Source organism: Littorina saxatilis, linkage group LG4 (genome assembly GCF_037325665.1).
Source record: "Littorina saxatilis isolate snail1 linkage group LG4, US_GU_Lsax_2.0, whole genome shotgun sequence".
Classification (NCBI taxonomy): domain Eukaryota; kingdom Metazoa; phylum Mollusca; class Gastropoda; order Littorinimorpha; family Littorinidae; genus Littorina; species Littorina saxatilis.
Window position 1 is genome coordinate 47,974,512 of NC_090248.1, and position 17,912 is coordinate 47,992,423.

The 17,912-nt window shown below is 41.8% G+C and overlaps 1 protein-coding gene across 1 annotated transcript in view; it reads right to left on the bottom strand.

Annotated features, from left to right (window-relative positions):
• Nucleotides 1-11,020: 11,020 nt before the first annotated feature.
• LOC138964942 (protein rolling stone-like) overlaps nucleotides 11,021-17,912 on the bottom strand; it is a gene marked incomplete at its 5' end in the record, with an annotated part of 22,733 nt that continues 15,841 nt past the window's right edge. The window contains 3 exon segments of the mRNA XM_070337021.1: nucleotides 11,021-14,043; nucleotides 15,685-15,798; nucleotides 16,901-17,132. Coding sequence (XP_070193122.1) covers nucleotides 13,577-14,043; nucleotides 15,685-15,798; nucleotides 16,901-17,132 — 813 coding nt within the window. The 3' untranslated portion in view covers nucleotides 11,021-13,576.

Here is a 17,912-nt window from a genome sequence, read left to right on the forward strand (position 1 = left end):
AATTTACAAATTCTAATCAAAAAAGTCTGCACTTTATCACACTCCCAAAACATATGATTATGGGTTTCTTCATTTTTACCGCAACATGTACACAATGACGTATCCACAATTTTTCGCAAAAATAGAAACCGCACGGTTCTGTCCAGGGCCGGACTAAATGAGTTGTAAGGTGGGGGGGGGGTTCCTCCTTTTTGGGGGGGGGGGCAAATCAGCAAAGTGGCGAAGCCACAAGCGCGCGCCTGCTTTGCAGGCGCGCGAACTAGGGGGGTCCGGGGGCATGCTCCCCCGGAAAATTTGTGAAAAACGGTTAAAATCTGTGCAATCTGGTGCATTCTGGGTCTTGTTTTGAGGGTTAAGAGCAGCATTGTTTTGGTGCTAAAACTAGTAAAAAAAACAAAAACACTCAAAGCAAGGTACATGCTTTTTCCAGGGGTGGGGTTCCGGAACCCCTGGAAACCCCCCCCCCCCCCCCCCCCCCTGGGTCCGGCCCTGCTGTCGGCAACATTCTGTACAATAGTCGGTACTGGAACCATCTCAGACAAGTATCCTTTGTTGTTTTAAAAACATGTTGAAAAATAACCTTCTTATCTAACAAACAGTTTACAGATTCAGACGATTTTTCGATACATTTTGGGACCGTAACATGTTCAGTCAATTGTTGGTAAATAAATTGTGTCTTACCTTTACAAAATAATACATTTCCACACAATGGGCTCTGTCATAATAAAATGTTTATCAAATTCTAAACCGATTTTTCTCTGATATTTTTTAACAGCCTGGATTACACCTTCATACAATACAAAATCTCCTCGCACATTCGGATATTTAATTTTAAACGCATTATAGGATAAGTATCCATTTTGTCCCAAAATATGACCAATCTGAACAATTCCATTGTCAATCCAATTTTTAATGTACACTGTCTTTTTATCTCTGCAAATATTAACATTATAATGTAAACATTCTGATACAAAATCGTTGAAGGTTGTAGGGTCACGTTTTCCATGTAATTTTTGTATAATGTTTAAATACATCGGTCCAAAACGGGTTATCCATTTTCTGCATCAAAACATTTGCAAATTCTTCTCCTATCATATTAATTGTTATAACAGATGGACATGCTTTAAACAATAATCTTGATATTAATCCAGTAAGACCAACAACCCTTTTTAACCAAACAACTTTTAGAGATGACAGAAAACATTTCACGTCGACCATCTTTAATCCTCCATCTTCATAAGGTTGGGTGACCGTAATTCTTTTAATTTTATCTCTTTTTCCATCCCAAAGAAATTTGAAAAAAATCTTATTTAACTCCATCATAAACTGTTCATCTGGATCAGGTAGATTCGTAAACAAGTGTGTCAATTTGGAAATTGCCAAGGTTTTTAGGACTATTATTTTACCAAATGGTGTTAGGTTCCTTCTGGTCCATCAATTCAAAAGTTTTTGAATTTCCTTTAACTTATTTCTATAATTAAGAAAAACCACATGGAGAAATACCTCAGTCATCTCGGTCACTCGGTCTCGGTCTCGGTCACTTTGTCCGTCCGTTGTCTGCGTTCTCTCACTGGCAGCTGGTCAGTCAGAGTGGAGCATGTCCTATTGTTATACAGTGAAACCCGGCCTAAATCTGTTGGGATTTTTTGAAGGGATCGATCGAGTGGGAGGCTGAGGGAGGAATGTTTTATGGGGGGCCGGGGTGGGGTGGGGGGGGGGGGTGGGTGTTCAAATGTAGTGCATGTAGTTCTAGCTTTGACTTTCGTATTCTTTGCTGAGTCATATCTCGCGTGCTGTATAAATGTGCCTCTAATGTCTGAGTGTAAAAGGGCAATTACTTCACACTATCAACATTTCACAGATACAGTATCACGGGGTAGGCTCCCCTTGCTGTTAGCACTTGCTCTATCAAACAACTTTATGTTTACAAAAAAAAAAAACACCGCAGGAAGACAGGGCGTAGGGATGCGTCTACGTCTCACGGAGAGATTGAATTGTTTAGGATTGGAAAAGTTAATCCTATCCAACCACAGAGAGAGGGAGAGGGGGGAGGGAGAGAGAGAGAGAGAGAGAGAGAGAGAGAGAGAGAGAGAGAGAGAAGGGAGAGAGAGAGAGAGAGAGAGAGAGAGAGAGAGAGAGAGAAATCAGACACACACATACACACACACACACACACACACATACACACACACACATACACACACACACACACACACACAAACACAGACACCGTCAGTGACACACACACACTACACACACACACACACACACACACACACACACACACACACACACACACACACACACATATGTATATATAAACAGACCGTGACAAACACACACATACACAGACACACACACACACACACAATCACGCGCTTGCATGTGCGCACCGGCAAAGCTCATCGGGGATGTGTGTGGCAGTTATAACGTACACAACAATAAGATACCTGGGTCATGTCAACCTCGACGACGGGATTTGACATTTATATCATTTCACACCGTTTGCAGGAAAGATTGGAGGGGGGATCCGGATCGAGGGATTTGAACCCAACACCGTAGCCTCTCCACGGAGACCCGCGGAGCTATGATGACTTCCTCAGATGGTAAGTGTAAGTGAGATCCTTTTCTATCAATGTCAGCGCCATAGGGAGGTAGCATGGTGAAATGCCAGCCATTCTCCACTTTCCTTTGCGAATGTTAAACGCCATCACATCTGGACGTTTTGCGGTGCGGTTAGCTAGACGTGTTCGATTTTTATGTTTTTGTCAAATGTTATCTCCACTTGTCGTTCCGCCTGACAGCCACTTTAAGTTTTTGAGGGGGAAGTAAAAAAACAAACAAACGAGGAAAGCAAAACATTTGGGCACTTTAGGGTCTGGTGTTTTGATGAAACAAACACTTTTTTTTCTTTTTTTCAAAAAAGATTTCTAATACTGTATTTTAGAAGAAAAAGAATTGCAGCGATTTTGAAAGTATGAAGTCAAAGAAAATTCACTGTACTTTCATTGTGGGGGCGAATGACATGAAAAATTGTGAAACATTGTAAAAACAATATCTCTTGTGTTAATCAATGCATCTTTATAGAATGTTGCAAACTAATATAAATAACTCAGATGGACGTGCATGGACAGTTTTAGCAAAACATATGTGCACAAGTACAAGTTTCACATTTCACATGCGTTTTGTTGACGAAACTAGTGGATGAGTAGGGCGCTCCTCTAGAATTCAAATCTGTATTCTAGCAAATGCGAGCAAATTCAATTGCTGTGAGAGCGAAAAGTTAGGACGAAGCAAGCAATTAGACAATGCATGGACAATATACCGTCCGCAAAGATTACCCTAACACAGCTGAACGTTCAAACACTAATCTTATCTTAAGATCAGGCCTTGACATTAACTTTTCTGACAACTTGCCCTGTCGGGCAAGTACACATCAAAACTACTTGCCCCATTTTTTTTTACTTGCCACAATAAACTAAATAAAGAATGAGATATAAAACAATAAAACGGAGTAACGCAAACAGTAACACACTGACTCTTTTGCTCAAAGATGTTTTGCAAGCATTTCTTTCTTACAACTAATTGAAAACAACACAACATGTAAACGTTAAAATCCTTACCTTGCAGAACATCAGACACTTTTCGTCGTCTTATTTTACCAACGGGAATTCCGTAAGCCAAGATGAGAGGAATTTCCGGTCACGACAGGCCTCGAATGCCTTCTTCTGGGATTTTCGTTTCGAACCATCGTCTGTCTCATCTACACCGCGCTTTGAAGTTGTTAAAAAGGAAACATCGACGACTGCGAAGCCATTTTGAACTGTGCTTCTCGGTTTTCAGATAGCTCTTCATTGATTGGCTCTTAGCCGTGACCTAAACCAATGAGAAGCCGCGTTAGATTAAAGAAATGTCACCAAATCGGAAATTCCTGAATGGGGTGAATACATGAACGAAAGCATTTCCGGTTAGCAGAAGCGATCGATAACATTGGGGGAAACATTAGAAGAGTCTTGTTCTTCGGAAGTTTGGTCCTTTGTACGCCAAGGTATTTGAATACGTTTTAATTTTCACTGACATATTCATGATATTGTCACTTGCCCCGTCGGGCAGCTGGTCATAAGGTTTACTTGCCCGACAGGTTCAAACGCTTGCCCCGGGCTGTCGGGCATTCGTTATTGTCGAGCCCTGAAGATATTGCTGGTGGTGTGTGGTGCATGGCCTCGACATCAGTCAGCAAAGTACCGAAACTTCTTCCAAATCGTTGACAACTTAGCTGTGATTTAGCAGGGGGTGAAATGTGAAGCCATGCACTGCCTTACACTTGGGAATAAACACATCCCAGCAACATCTAGGGTGGGGTCATCATTCCAATCTCAAATGTCAAAGATTTAGCTCGGTTCCTGGCGAGCGGGCGAAAACTGATTCCATCAAGCTAAGTTTTTTGTGACTAATATTGTTTGTCTGTTCACTTAAAAGACCGTTGGGTCGATATATTTGTGATTGTAACGTACTTTTGTCAATAACAACGTTCCAACAACTTACCTTTCTTGTTTTTTGATTCTCAACTGTGTAGCGTTTGGTAAGATTTGGGAGTGGTTGTTTTTGATTTTTTGTTTAAAGCTAGTTGCATCCCTCTAAAGGCACACTCCTTCTCGTGTAAACAGTCCGTCTAACCATGTCAGACCTGAAAAAGGCTTTTTACATGGGATAAGTCAATTCGTCCACTTGGACACATACCAACAATGAACAGCCTCTCTGTGCACTTTAGGCCCCAAAAAAAGAGGTGTGGTTAAGGTAACATAGCCCCAAAAATAGGGTAGGAAGGTAGACAATCACTTTTTTTTTTTAATGTGTACAAATTAAACCTACTTGACAGGGAAATACGTGTGCGACTCGAGCGCTTTCGCTTTCATTGCGTTTTCTGCACTCGTTTTTTTTAGTTTTTGTTGTTGTTTTGTTTTGACAAATGTAATAAAAAGTTATAGGGTCGGCCCCTAAAAATAGGGTAGGTCGGGTTACCGTAACCACACCTATTTTTTTTTTAGGCCTTATCAAAAATCGCCAACTCACCCAAGCAAGCAGTCAGAATGTTGATTGTTGGTATGTATCTCGACGGGCGCAGTGGCGTAGTGGTAAGACATCGGCCTCCTAATCGGAAGATCGTGAGTTCGAATCCCGGCCGCGGCCGCCTGGTGGGTTAAGGGTGGAGATCTCCCAGGTCAACTTATGTGCAGACCTGCTATAGTGCCTTCTCCCCCTTCGTGTGTACACGCAAGCACAAGACCAAGTGCGCACGGAAAAGATCCTGTAATTCATGCCTAAGAGTTCGGTGGGCTATAGCAACACGAACATACCCAGCATGCTTCCCCCGAAATCGGCGTATGCTGCCAGAATGGCGGGGTAAAAACGGTCATACACGTAAAAACCCCACTCATGCAAAAACATGAGTGAACGTTGGAGGTTCAGCCCATGAACGAAGAAGAAGAAGAAGAAGAAGAAGAAGAAGAAGAAGAAGAAGAAGAAGAAGAAGAAGAAGAAGAAGAAGAAGAAGAAGAAGAAGAAGAAGAAGGTATGAATCAAAGTGAAAGAAGGTAAGTTGTATTTAATTCATTGCATGAGATATTGTTAATTGTAGTTATTTATTTGAATAAAATTGTTTGAAAAAAAAAGTGAAAGAAGGTCATGTGAAACCCTGGCCAGATATGAGATGGTGAACCCAACTGATTTCATGAGAAGGAGTGTCCCTTTAAGTTTGCTCAATTATAGTAAAGCCACTCAAAACAGGTGTAAGTAATTCGAGTTGAAAGACTTGAAAGAAAAGAGCATCCCAAACATATTGAATGAAACAAGAGTAAGCTAAAGTTCCCATGCAAGGACACTAAGTCTTCTGAGAAGATTCTTTGAAGTAAGAAATTGTGGCGTTTCAGAAAAATGGTCGTGGTTCAGGAAAAGGCTAAATCCTGACAGAGGTCGAGAGAAATTCGGCGAGAGCACAGTCTTTGGTCTCATGTATTTGTTTCAACGACATAACGAGCTAACACGTACATGATTCATGCGTGGAGGTGTTGTGGCAGATGACGCAAACTGTTGCAGGTTGACAGAAATAAGCATCAGCACTCACCTACAGTTACGCAAAGAACTTCGCGGATGATTATCTGGTATGCCAACAACGGAAACTCAGGAACCTCGTGTCCTCGTTGCAGTGCAAAGTTATACGAGAGTTATGCTTCCAGAGAATATCGTCGGAGCTGAGAGAGAGAGAGAGAGAGAGAGAGAGAGAGAGAGAGAGAGAGAGAGAGAGAGAGAGAGAGAGAGAGAGAGAGAGAGAGAGAGAGAGCTAGAGAGAGAGCGAGAGAGAGAGAGAGAGAGAGAGAGAGAGAGAGAGAGAGAGAGAGAGAGAGAGAGAGAGAGAGAGAGCGAGAGAAGTCGAAAGTCGTGACCTATATGTGCCTGGGTATTGTGGGATCCGATCTTGCCACAGAATCCGTGCGATTTGCCACAGTTGTCATTGTTTTGTTGGGTTTTGGCAGATAATATACCCACCCCTGTTTCCCTGCAAAACTGTGTCATTCAGGGGGGTAACTAGGTTCGGTTGAGGGGGATCTTGTTCTTAGGTTTTCGCAGAGACATAGATAGAATGTATGTCTCTGGTTTTCGTCACAGGAGCTTGTATCCAATCGTCGGTCGATCATTATTTACTCCTTATTCCCCACAGTCTCCTTACTACTACTATTCACTACTAGTAGTAAGGGTAAGGATGCAGCAGTAAATAATAAGCATGCAGGAGTAAATAATGATCGACCGGCGGTTGGATACAAGCTCCTGTGGTTTTTGTCGTGTCTTCCATTAACAAGCACAATATTGTTTATACTTTTCCCTACATGATTGTGTTTTATTTTTATTTATATTTTTTATTCTTCATACTTGTTCTTCGTTTCATGTGTGTATTATAGTATGAGTTATTTCTAATATGCTGACTGTTAGCAAATGATAACAAGACATGTCGAGAAAAAAGATATCAAGCATGAGCCTTTTAGGCGAATGCTGATATCGTTTGTGAGACATGTCTGTTATCATTTGCTAACAGTCAGCATATTAGAAATAACGGTTTTATTTCCGTTTAATTCGACCAAAAGAAATTTCGAAGCAACCCCGCGAATTAGACAGAACAGCCGCAATGGGAACTTGAGCGCTTCTACCTGATTATGCCTGTCAGTCAAAGAATTCTCGTGACCTGAGTCAGCCAATCAGAGTAACACACCTGACGTGATGAATATTCACAGGTCAAATGCCTTTGACACACAACAATCTCACAAGATAAACCATGTTGAACATGCGTTTCGGTTGCTTTGCTTTTTCTCGTTGAACAGAGAGCGACAGATTTAGAACCGACTCCAGACGGATGGGAAATGACGTAAAGATACATTTGATGTAAAGCGAGTGGCGCAATTTCACTTGATTTTTCCGAACTTTGATCATTTAGATTTCAAGTGAGCGGTCGGCATTGCACACTCAGACGATGGGCGGTGCCTTGCTGTTCCGTTACGCACCCACCGACAAAACTCGCTTTTCGGTATTTTTTAGATAAAGAGAGTATTACCTGACAGCATTTGAAGTGTCATTCTTTAGAATAAATCACGCTGATATTGTTGAATTAGATTATTACTTTGTCTTGTTAATTTTTAGCGTGATAAACAAAAAGGGTCCCCGCCTGAACGTTATAACATTTAGAGGGTCACCTAGAATCCGTCCCGATTGGTCAAAAAGCCATATGGGGCACTGAATTGGTAATAATAGGGACTAGCAGTAAGAAAGGACCATAATTATGGACCTAATGCTATAATCTCTCGGTAATAAAGTGATCGAGTTCGAGTTCGAGTCGTTCTTTTCTTTTTGTCATCTTGATATTTTCTTTTTTTTCTTTTTGTTGTTGTATTCTGTTCTTCTGTATTTACTTTTTATATTTAGTCAAGTTTTGACTAAATATTTTAACATCGAGGGGGAATCGAAACGAGGGTCGTGGTGTATGTGTGTCTGTCTGTGCGTGTGTGTGTGTGTGTGTGTGTGTAGAGCGATTCAGACTAAACTACTGGACCGATCTTTATGAAATTGGACATGAGAGTTCCTGGGTATGAAATCCCCATAAGTTTTTTTCATTTTTTTGATAAATGTCATTGATGACGTCATATCCGGCTTTTCGTGAAAGTTGAGGCGGCACTGTCACGCCCTAATTTTTCAACCAAATTGGTTGAAATTTTGGTCAAGTAATCTTCGACGAAGCCCGGACTTCGGTATTGCATTTCAGCTTGGTGGCTTAAAAATTAATTAATGACTTTGGTCATTAAAAATCTGAAAATTGTAAAAAAAAATAAAAATTTATGAAACGATCCAAATTTACGTTTATCTTATTCTCCATCATTTGCTGATCCCAAAAACATATAAATATGTTATATTCGGATTAAAAACAAGCTCTGAAAATTAAATATATAAAAATTATTATCAAAATTAAATTGTCCAAATCAATTTAAAAACACTTTCATCTTATTCCTTGTCGGTTCCTGATTCCAAAAACATATAGATATGATATGTTTGGATTAAAAACACGCTCAGAAAGTTAAAACAAAGAGAGGTACAGAAAAGCGTGCTATCCTTCTTAGCGCAACTACTACCCCGCTCTTCTTGTCAATTTCACTGCCTATGCCGTGAGCGGTGGACTACGAGTATACGGTCTTGCTGCGTTGCATTGCGTTCAGTTTCATTCTGTGAGTTCGACAGCTACTTGACTAAATATTGTATTTTCGCCTTACGCGACTTGTTTTCTTTATTTTGTGTGCGAATAGATGACTGTGTTTCTGTAAGAGTTTTGAGTGTAATCCTCGATCATTCCTCCTTCACAAAACTCAAGAATACCAGACGCATACGGTGCACAGATTACCAGAATTGCTGTGCATTCATGTCTGTGCGTTCGCACGTACTCACGATCACATCATCAACTTCAAGTTGATTTACATTAGAACACCTGCACACTTTAATTGAACTGTCAAGAATTATCAGTCCCGTCACAACACTCCAGGCGTCAAGTTGTTCAACATTTACAAAAGAGTTTCTTAGCTTGAAGATAATTCTCAGACAAACATGAATTCACAAGGCTATCTTCAGATATCCTCTCACTATCATGAAGTAGTGATACAACCACTTCATGCAACTTCAAGTGTGCACGAGAATGCAGAATTGTGTTAAGTGTCTTGCAAATCACAGTGATAACAAGAAGACAGGATGACAGAGGAGATATTGATAAGTGATAGTGAGTGTTTGATGTCACTCCGGGCTTGACAGTAGGATAACATATATATCGAGACAATGTTTTGACGTCTCTGTTTGTAAGGGTACTTTCTACCTGTGGTATCTTGCTCAGTGTAATTGACAGATGATGAGTCATTGTATGTCAGAGCACACGCACATAGGACAGGGTGCTTGTGCCAGGAGAGATAATTATAATCACCTGCAGACAGAGTGACACAGACAAGACACAGACAAAGACAAGGACGCACTCTTACACACACGCACGCGCACGCTATCACCAGCGCACAAACCCCCAAACACACACACTAACACACACACACACACAAACACAGACACAGACACACACTCACACACACACACACACACAGACACAGACACACACTCACACTCACACACATGGCATGCACAGACGCCAATCGTTTATTCAACTAAGATAGTTGGTAACTACAAAGAGCCGGCTGATTTATGGACATACAACCCTTACTGTTCAAACCGACAAAACTAATTCGGTCCAAATTGACAAATCAGTCCAGTTGTGCTTCATGGTCGTCACAGTATGATCCTCATGGAAGTACGTGACAGTTAGACCTTAATATGCATGCAATGACTAAAAGCTGAATTATTATTCCAAGATATGCGCTAGATGTTTCCGGATACACCCCCTGTAGAAAAATACACTTCCTGTCTGTCCGTCATAACAAAATGATAGATGCCTCCCAGAGAAGATACGATCAGATACGATCATATAATTCTTTACTTACGATGGTAATCGTATCCAGGGGCTCACATCCATGAGAGGTGGCATAGGACAAATATCCTGGACAATACAAAAGTGATAGGAAATTTGTCCTGAACAAAACTAAATCAATAGGACATTTTTTTCTCGGAAAAAACCCGAAGGCAGGCAACTGTCAACCGGCTTGGAGGATTCAAAGTTGCGACCCTTGGAAGCTCTTCTCTATAAAAAGCACATAAAGTCTCACCAAGTTTCGTCTGCTTGGAGAGACACATCGCTTCGCAAAACATCGATAAAATAGCAAATCAAACTACTGTAAATTGGAAAGTACTGACAATGTCCGGATCAAATGAAAGAATAATCGGACAATGATCACTTTGTGACAAAAACAATTGGGCATATGTCCTCTTGCATGAACAATATCCAGGACATTTGGACAAAAAATATCCGTGTATGTCCGATGTCCGACGTGGATGTGGGCCCCTGAGCCCTGAGCATCAGCACAAAGTGTATGTTTTTTTACAACCAGCCCTCACCAAAAAGAGAAATTAAAATAGTAATAAACACTATTAAAAAAACTGCAACATTTTGCAAAACTAAATGTCGAAGAGGTGAAAGGGGTTGTTCTGTCACTGTATCTCTCTTTGAACAAGACATGCAGCACCGTTCGCTTGTAAACTGGGGACTGGGTGGCCGAGTGGTAACGCACTTGCGCTCGGAAGCGAGAGGTTGCGAGTTCGACCCTGGGTCAGGGCGTTAGCAATTTTCTCCCCCCTTTCCTAACCTAGGTGGTGGGTTCAAGTGCTAGTCCTTCGGATGAGACGAAAAACCGAGGTCCCCTCGTGTACACTACATTGGGGTGTGCACGTTAAAGATCCCACGATTGACAAAAGGGTCTTTCCTGGCAAAATTGTATTGGCATAGATAAAAAAAATTCCACCAAAATACCCGTGTGACTTGGAATAATAGGCCGTGAAAAGTAGGATATGCGCCGAAATGGCTGCGATCTGCTGGTCGATGTGAATGCGTGATGTATTGTGTAAAAAATTCCATTTCACACGGCATAAATAGATCCCTGCGCCTTGAGTCCGAGTCTGGAGATACGCGCGCGATATAAGACTTCATATAATAATAATAATAAACTCGAATAGTTGTTTTTATAAAATCATGTTTCTCAATATCCTGGATGTATGATTAATTGGTTTATGTAGGTTGTACATTTAATTGTTCTATTTTGTATATGTTCTTTTGTAAAGGGCTTTGAGCCATAGGTTAGGCACTTAAAAATGTCCAGTTATTATATTATTATTATGTCAGCGGTTAATACCCCAGCCCTCCTCAATCATTAGTTGAAGGTTTTGAATGTGAGAAACGAACATAACAGGTGAATGATATCACAAACTGAAGCTTTTCTCGAAAGCATGGCAGACGGAAATTCGAAGAATGTTTGTATAGTATCTCAAAACAAAACTATGCCAACTTAAAATCGATGCAAAATATGAGACCTAAAATGAGGTAGGACACTGGATAATACCATTATCTGAAAATATAACATACCTGAGGTTAACTTTCGTTTGTGCAAATCTTAAACGAACTGAAGGTGAAAAAGACTCGTCCGCTTCCATAATTTCATAGTCTGCATCGAAGCATAGAAAATCCCTAAACAAAATGTGTAGACTTTCTGACATACTCTGCAGAGAATAAAGTACTCCTGAAGCTCAGACACACATACCTAATATCTACATGTATTTGACAATTTAACAGTCGCACGATCTTGATATAAACATAGTAAAAACAAAACAGGGCACAGTCCCGAATTAACCCCTTGAAAAGCCTCCACAAGGCATATACAGCAACCCGGCAGAATTATTTCTGAACATCGTCTATTCCGCGAGTGTAAAAGTAATTTCGTTCATTAGCACTGAAGAACAACTGACGATTCTAACGCTGGTGCTCACGTCGAGGTTATTATCCACCAGCGAGCAGCTCTTTTCATCAATTCTTTCGAATTTTCCTTTAGAAAACATAAACAAATACAACACCGGCAACAACCAATGTTGGGCACAACATAAATTATATGTCCGTTGCAGATACCAGATGCATGTATTTCGTGGCATGCGCAGTCCCTTGCTGCAACTATGAGCATGGTCTGGCGTAGTTTGTTGCAAAATCCGCTTGCAGTGCTGCAACAATTTTGTTTGTTTAATGTGACAAGTAACCAACCCATACAACGTGTTCTTTTATGTCGGTATATCCACGCTATCCAGTCATTTCTGGAATTCCATAGTACAGGGAGCTACCAAGCTTGTATGTTCAACTGCGACTCAGTGCCGATGGGTTTGTTTGTTTGTTTGTTTGTTTAACGCCCAGCCGACCACGAAGGGCCATATCAGGGCGGTGCTGCTTTGACATATAACGTGCGCCACACACAAGACAGAAGTCGCAGCACAGGCTTCATGTCTCACCCAGTCACATTATTCTGACACCGGACCAACCAGTCCTAGCACTAACCCCATAATGCCAGACGCCAGGCGGAGCAGCCACTAGATTGCCAATTTTAAAGTCTTAGGTATGACCCGGCCGGGGTTCGAACCCACGACCTCCCGATCACGGGGCGGACGCCTTACCACTTGGCCAACCATGCTGCCGATGGGTTCTTCTGCCTGTAGATGCAGGTCGTGTAAAACAAAGCTGCAGTTTTTCGGGCGTGCTTTTCTGTTCTTTCTGACAACACTGCCATGAATAAAGGCATAGTCCTTTAGCAAGAGCTTTCCCGGATTCTCATGCACTTTACGCAGTATTTTCACCGTTCCTTTTCCCGTGTCCGTCAAGATATTAAGGGATGTCGAGAAGCTGTCGCTATTGCGAAGCACTCTGTCGTTAAAAGCTTACAAGAAGCTTGTATGTATACATTCTGTGGGTGCTCTTAGCAGAGGAGATTCAAACCATTCAGAACACTATGTCAGCTAAGAACGAGAGCAATACAGAGCGTGCACCCCTCTCTCACTCTCTGTGAGCAATAATTGGTCCATGGATCTTCTTAAAACCTCGCATCTGGTAGAGACCAAGGATCACTTGATTATGTTGTTTTGATCGTTTATTCTAAAAGCCACAGAGGAGAATGAGGAGTCGAGTGCTTCTGATGATTTTCCTGAATTCGTTCATGTCAAGTCATTGACTGATAATGTATGCCCTTGGCTCAGCTATGGCAGTCATTAAACCCTACTTTTGGGCTGCTTGTAACGAGGATAGAGTTGCTCTCGACAATATTGAACGCACGTCCAGCGTACAGAGACACCAAAGAGCGTACCTCTTTCGTCCGTTAACTTCATGTCTTAGATGAATATGAGCTTGCCTGAAGAAATCATCTCATAATTCATGCTGAGGCGCCAGGACGAGACACTCTACCAAGACTATACTTTGGGGTGATTCTTTACGGTCCTGGCTCTTGGCACATATCGGTGACTTCCATGAACGGTGTTTATCACTTTACCATGTCCCTTACCATGTAATACGCTAGCCTTCTTCGTCGGCTTATTCACAGCTAACAAGGAGTTCAGCTTGTATGCTGCTGCTTTCCGTCATCCTCTGCCCAAGGTCCACGCAGGTGACTCCCCTACCCCTGCCCCTCCGCGTTTCTCCTTCCTCAGACCCTCCGCTACCCCTCCAACACTCCCACAGCCTTCCAACCATCAGGCGAAGCAAGAACACCAACAGATGCATGAAAGGGATGGCCAGAAAGTTACTGAGCGAAGACATCAACAGAGTCTTCCATGGCCTGGACCAGTCCGTCACACGGTAGATGTAGGGCTCTCCGCGGATGTTGGTGCCTCCACCCAGCTGGTAGAGGGCTGAGAAGAGGGTGTAGGCCACCCCGAAGAGAACCGGGTAGATGAAGTGGAGGAGGCGGGTTGGCGTGGCGGTGACGAAGAGGTTGAGCAGAACGTAGACAGAGTTGACGGCGTGGAAGGAGACCCTGACTGCTCCGATCTCTGTGTCACCTGCGGACAACGAAAAGACATGAATTTTGCGGTTGTTTAACACAAAACCATCCGCTTTTGGTCAAAGTAGGTTTTGAAACGCCATAAAACCAGCAGATTGTGTCTAGTATATCACTCGTCCAAAAGTATAACGAATCCGATTCTTAATGTAGAAATGCAAATCATATGTTCATACGCCAGGAACTCTTCAGACCTTTTAGTAGACAAAGCCAGAAAAATCGAAAGTATGTAACCGTTTCTGTTTGCAATCACCTTCTGGCTTCATTTTTGAACAAAGTAACTAACGAAACCTTTAAGTACTGAGATGGCCGGTTAAGATTTACTTTATATATACAAAAGTCCAAAAACAAATCAAATAGACTGCCAACGTTCCAAAATTCAAATAACACAACAAGAAAGGTGTGTTGTTGTTTAATTATTGACAAAACAAAACGTTACGTTCACGGATATATCGACCCAGCGGTCTTTTAAGTGCACAGACAAACACTACTTAGACAAAACTTATCTTGACAAAATGTTCAGCAGCGATTCTGTGCAACCAGTGTTTGATCAAAGTACTTACTTTTGTAAAGAACCGCCCAGTGCCAAGCGGTGACCATGAAAGATTCATCAAAGTACTTACTTTTGTATAGAACCGCCCAGTATCAAGCAGTGACCATGAAGGATTCATCAAAGTACTTACTTCTGTATAGAACCGCCCGGTACCAAGCAGTGACCATGAAGGATTCATCAAAGTACTTACTATTGTATAGAACCGCCCGGTACCAAGCAGTGACCATGAAGGATTCATCAGAGTACTTACTTTTGTATAGAACCGCCCAGTACCAAGCAGTGACCATGAAGGATTCATCAAAGTACTTACTTTTGTACAGAACCGCCCAGTACCAAGAACTGACCATGAAGGATTCATCAAACACTTACTTTTGTACAGAACCGCCCGGTACCAAGCCGTGACCATGAAGGATTCATCAAAGTACTTACTTTTGTATAGAACCGCCCGGTACCAAGCCGTGACCATGAAGGATTCATCAAAGTACTTACTTTTGTACAGAACCGCCCAGTACCAAGAACTGACCATGAAGGATTCATCAAAGTACTTACTTTTGTACAGAACCGCCCAGTACCAAGAACTGACCATGAAGGATTCATCAAAGTACTTACTTTTGTACAGAACCGCCCAGTACCAAGAACTGACCATGAAGGATTCATCAAAGTACTTACTTTTGTACAGAACCGCCCAGTACCAAGAACTGACCATGAAGAATTCATCAAAGTACTTACTTTTGTATAGAACCGCCCAGTACCAAGCCGTGACCATGAAGGATTCATCAAAGTACTTACTTTTGTATAGAACCGCCCAGTACCAAGCAGTGACCATGAAGGATTCATCAAAGTACTTACTTTTGTACAGAACCGCCCGGTACCAAGAACTGACCATGAAGGATTCATCAAAGTACTTACTTTTGTAAAGAACCGCCCAGTACCAAGCTGTGACCATGAAAGATTCATCAAAGTACTTACTTTTGTATAGAACCGCCCAGTACCAAGCGGTGACCATGAAAGATTCATCAAAGTACTTACTTTTGTATAGAACCGCCCAGTACCAAGCAGTGACCATGAAGGATTCATCAAAGTACTTACTTTTGTATAGAACCGCCCAGTACCAAGCAGTGACCATGAAGGAGCCTGTGGTGACGATGTTGTATAACAACCACTGCAGCTTAAGGTACCAGGGCATAGGCACCGCTTGCTGGTCTGCAATCAAACACAGACGAAACTGAATGAGAATGTCAGTTCAGGAAAATGTAGAAAATGGATATTACGCAACCCGTGCTGATAACATTGGAGAACATAGTGCCAGCGCGTATGGCAGGTTTGTTAGTCCTTTTGTCATTTCTGATCGCAACCCAAATGAAATTGCAGTAAAATGAAATTATGCAAATTGTTTTTTTTTCAAGGCACAATTTCCCCTACCCCATCACCACCATTAGTCTGATTGGACTACTGTTTGAGGCTTTTGGATAACGCTCATGCTGATTTTTGCTTTGCGGCGATATTTTCTTATTGAACATCCCGACTCCTTCGCATTTAATGTTCTGTAATTCGATATAATATTTGTATTCGCAATTTTGTGTTTGAACAGGAAGAAAACCGTCCGCCCAATTCGCAGCAAGTTTGAGGGATACAATTAAGGTAGTGGAAAGATCAGCGGTCCAAACGAACTCCCTGAGTTTTGCTTTGCGATATTTTCTCCTTAAACCTCATGTCTCTTTTCAAACCAAATCAAATCAAATCAAATCAAATCAGTGATTTAGTATTTTACATGGAGAAAGTGCAGAGGTGGTGCATGCAACATCAAGACAAACGAAATGTGAGTTCTGATTTTGAATAACATGCTTAATTGTATGTGTCAACAGGAAGAAAACCGTCCGCCCGACATGCAGTGCGTCCAAGAGAGAAAGAGTTCTGAAGGAGGGAGGGAGCCCGGGGGAGAAAAGGAGTGAGTGAGAGAGAGAGAGAGAGAGAGAGAGAGAGAGAGAGAGAGAGAGAGAGAGAGAGAGAGACTTAGACTTAGACTTAGAACATTGTATTGACATAAAGGGTAAACATTTTAAGCCAAGGGCCTAATCTTACAACGTGCCCTTTACATTCACACTAACACATCCGCACGCATATAAACAACATAATATAATGAATTCATATAGGCATCACATGTAAATGTACAGTAAATAAGTATAAGCACCACGGAGAGAGAGAGAGAGAGAGAGAGAGAGAGAGAGAGAGAGAGAGACAGAGAGAGACAGAGAGAGAGACAGACAGACAGACAGACAGACAGACAGAAAGATCAGAGACTCACCCGCGACAATGTCCTCCCTCAGAGAATGCACGCAGAAAAAGTTGACAGCCTCCGTCACCGCCTGCACCGCCAGCAGCAGGTACGTCCAGTTGGTCAGGTAGATGAACCATTTCACCCTCTCGGAAGACGAGTAGAGAACCCAGGGCTCCAGAACCCAGCTGAGTAGAACCCAGATCACGTGGTAGGTCGCCCAAAACACTCGCCAGCACCCATAGAAAATCCTGTGATCGCACTGTCGATTTGAAAAAAGAAGAAGATTATATTATCTCACTGAGAACAGGCACGATAATCTCACGTTTTTAAGCAAAATCTCACTTTATTTGCAATAGCTAAATATGAGTCGTAAATGATATCAGTTTTGGCAGTGTCAACGTAAGGACAAGGATGGGGCTGCTCTCTTTTAGTGGCAAGAATTTAAGTTCATTCTCATAATGTGTACACAGACTCCTTCCACTACACAATCCCAGGGCATGCAGCTGGTTCTAATTCGTTCAGACAATAAGACATTCGAATGAGTGCAAACTGTAATTTTTGGCCGAGATTGAAGAGAGAGAGAATTTTATGGTTATTTTTGCAAACCGCCTGTTATAAAACTGAGTTTTGGGTCAGAAAATCTGCAAATACACACGTCCTAAGTATGAGGTATAACTCCATGAGTGTATCAACATTTTTACTATTATAAACCCAAGGTAATTCTGGATTTGCAGGGAGTTTTAAAGAAGTATGCGACTATGTCGTATATGCTTTAGTGTTTGGGGTTTGGGTGGGGCCGGTTATTGGGTAGGAAGGGGTAATGGCGCACATTACTTACATATTCCAACAGAATTAACCCTTGAAATGGTTATGACTTCATGGGTCAGAATTGGTCATCATCCTAACGACACGTAAATACGTGAAAGTAATCATTATGTTCGAAATCATTTTTTCCCCATGCTCACAGTTAATGCTGTTCTTTTTGGCTCTACTGCTTTTTTTTCTCCTCGTTTTTATCACCACTCATTATCTTCCCCTT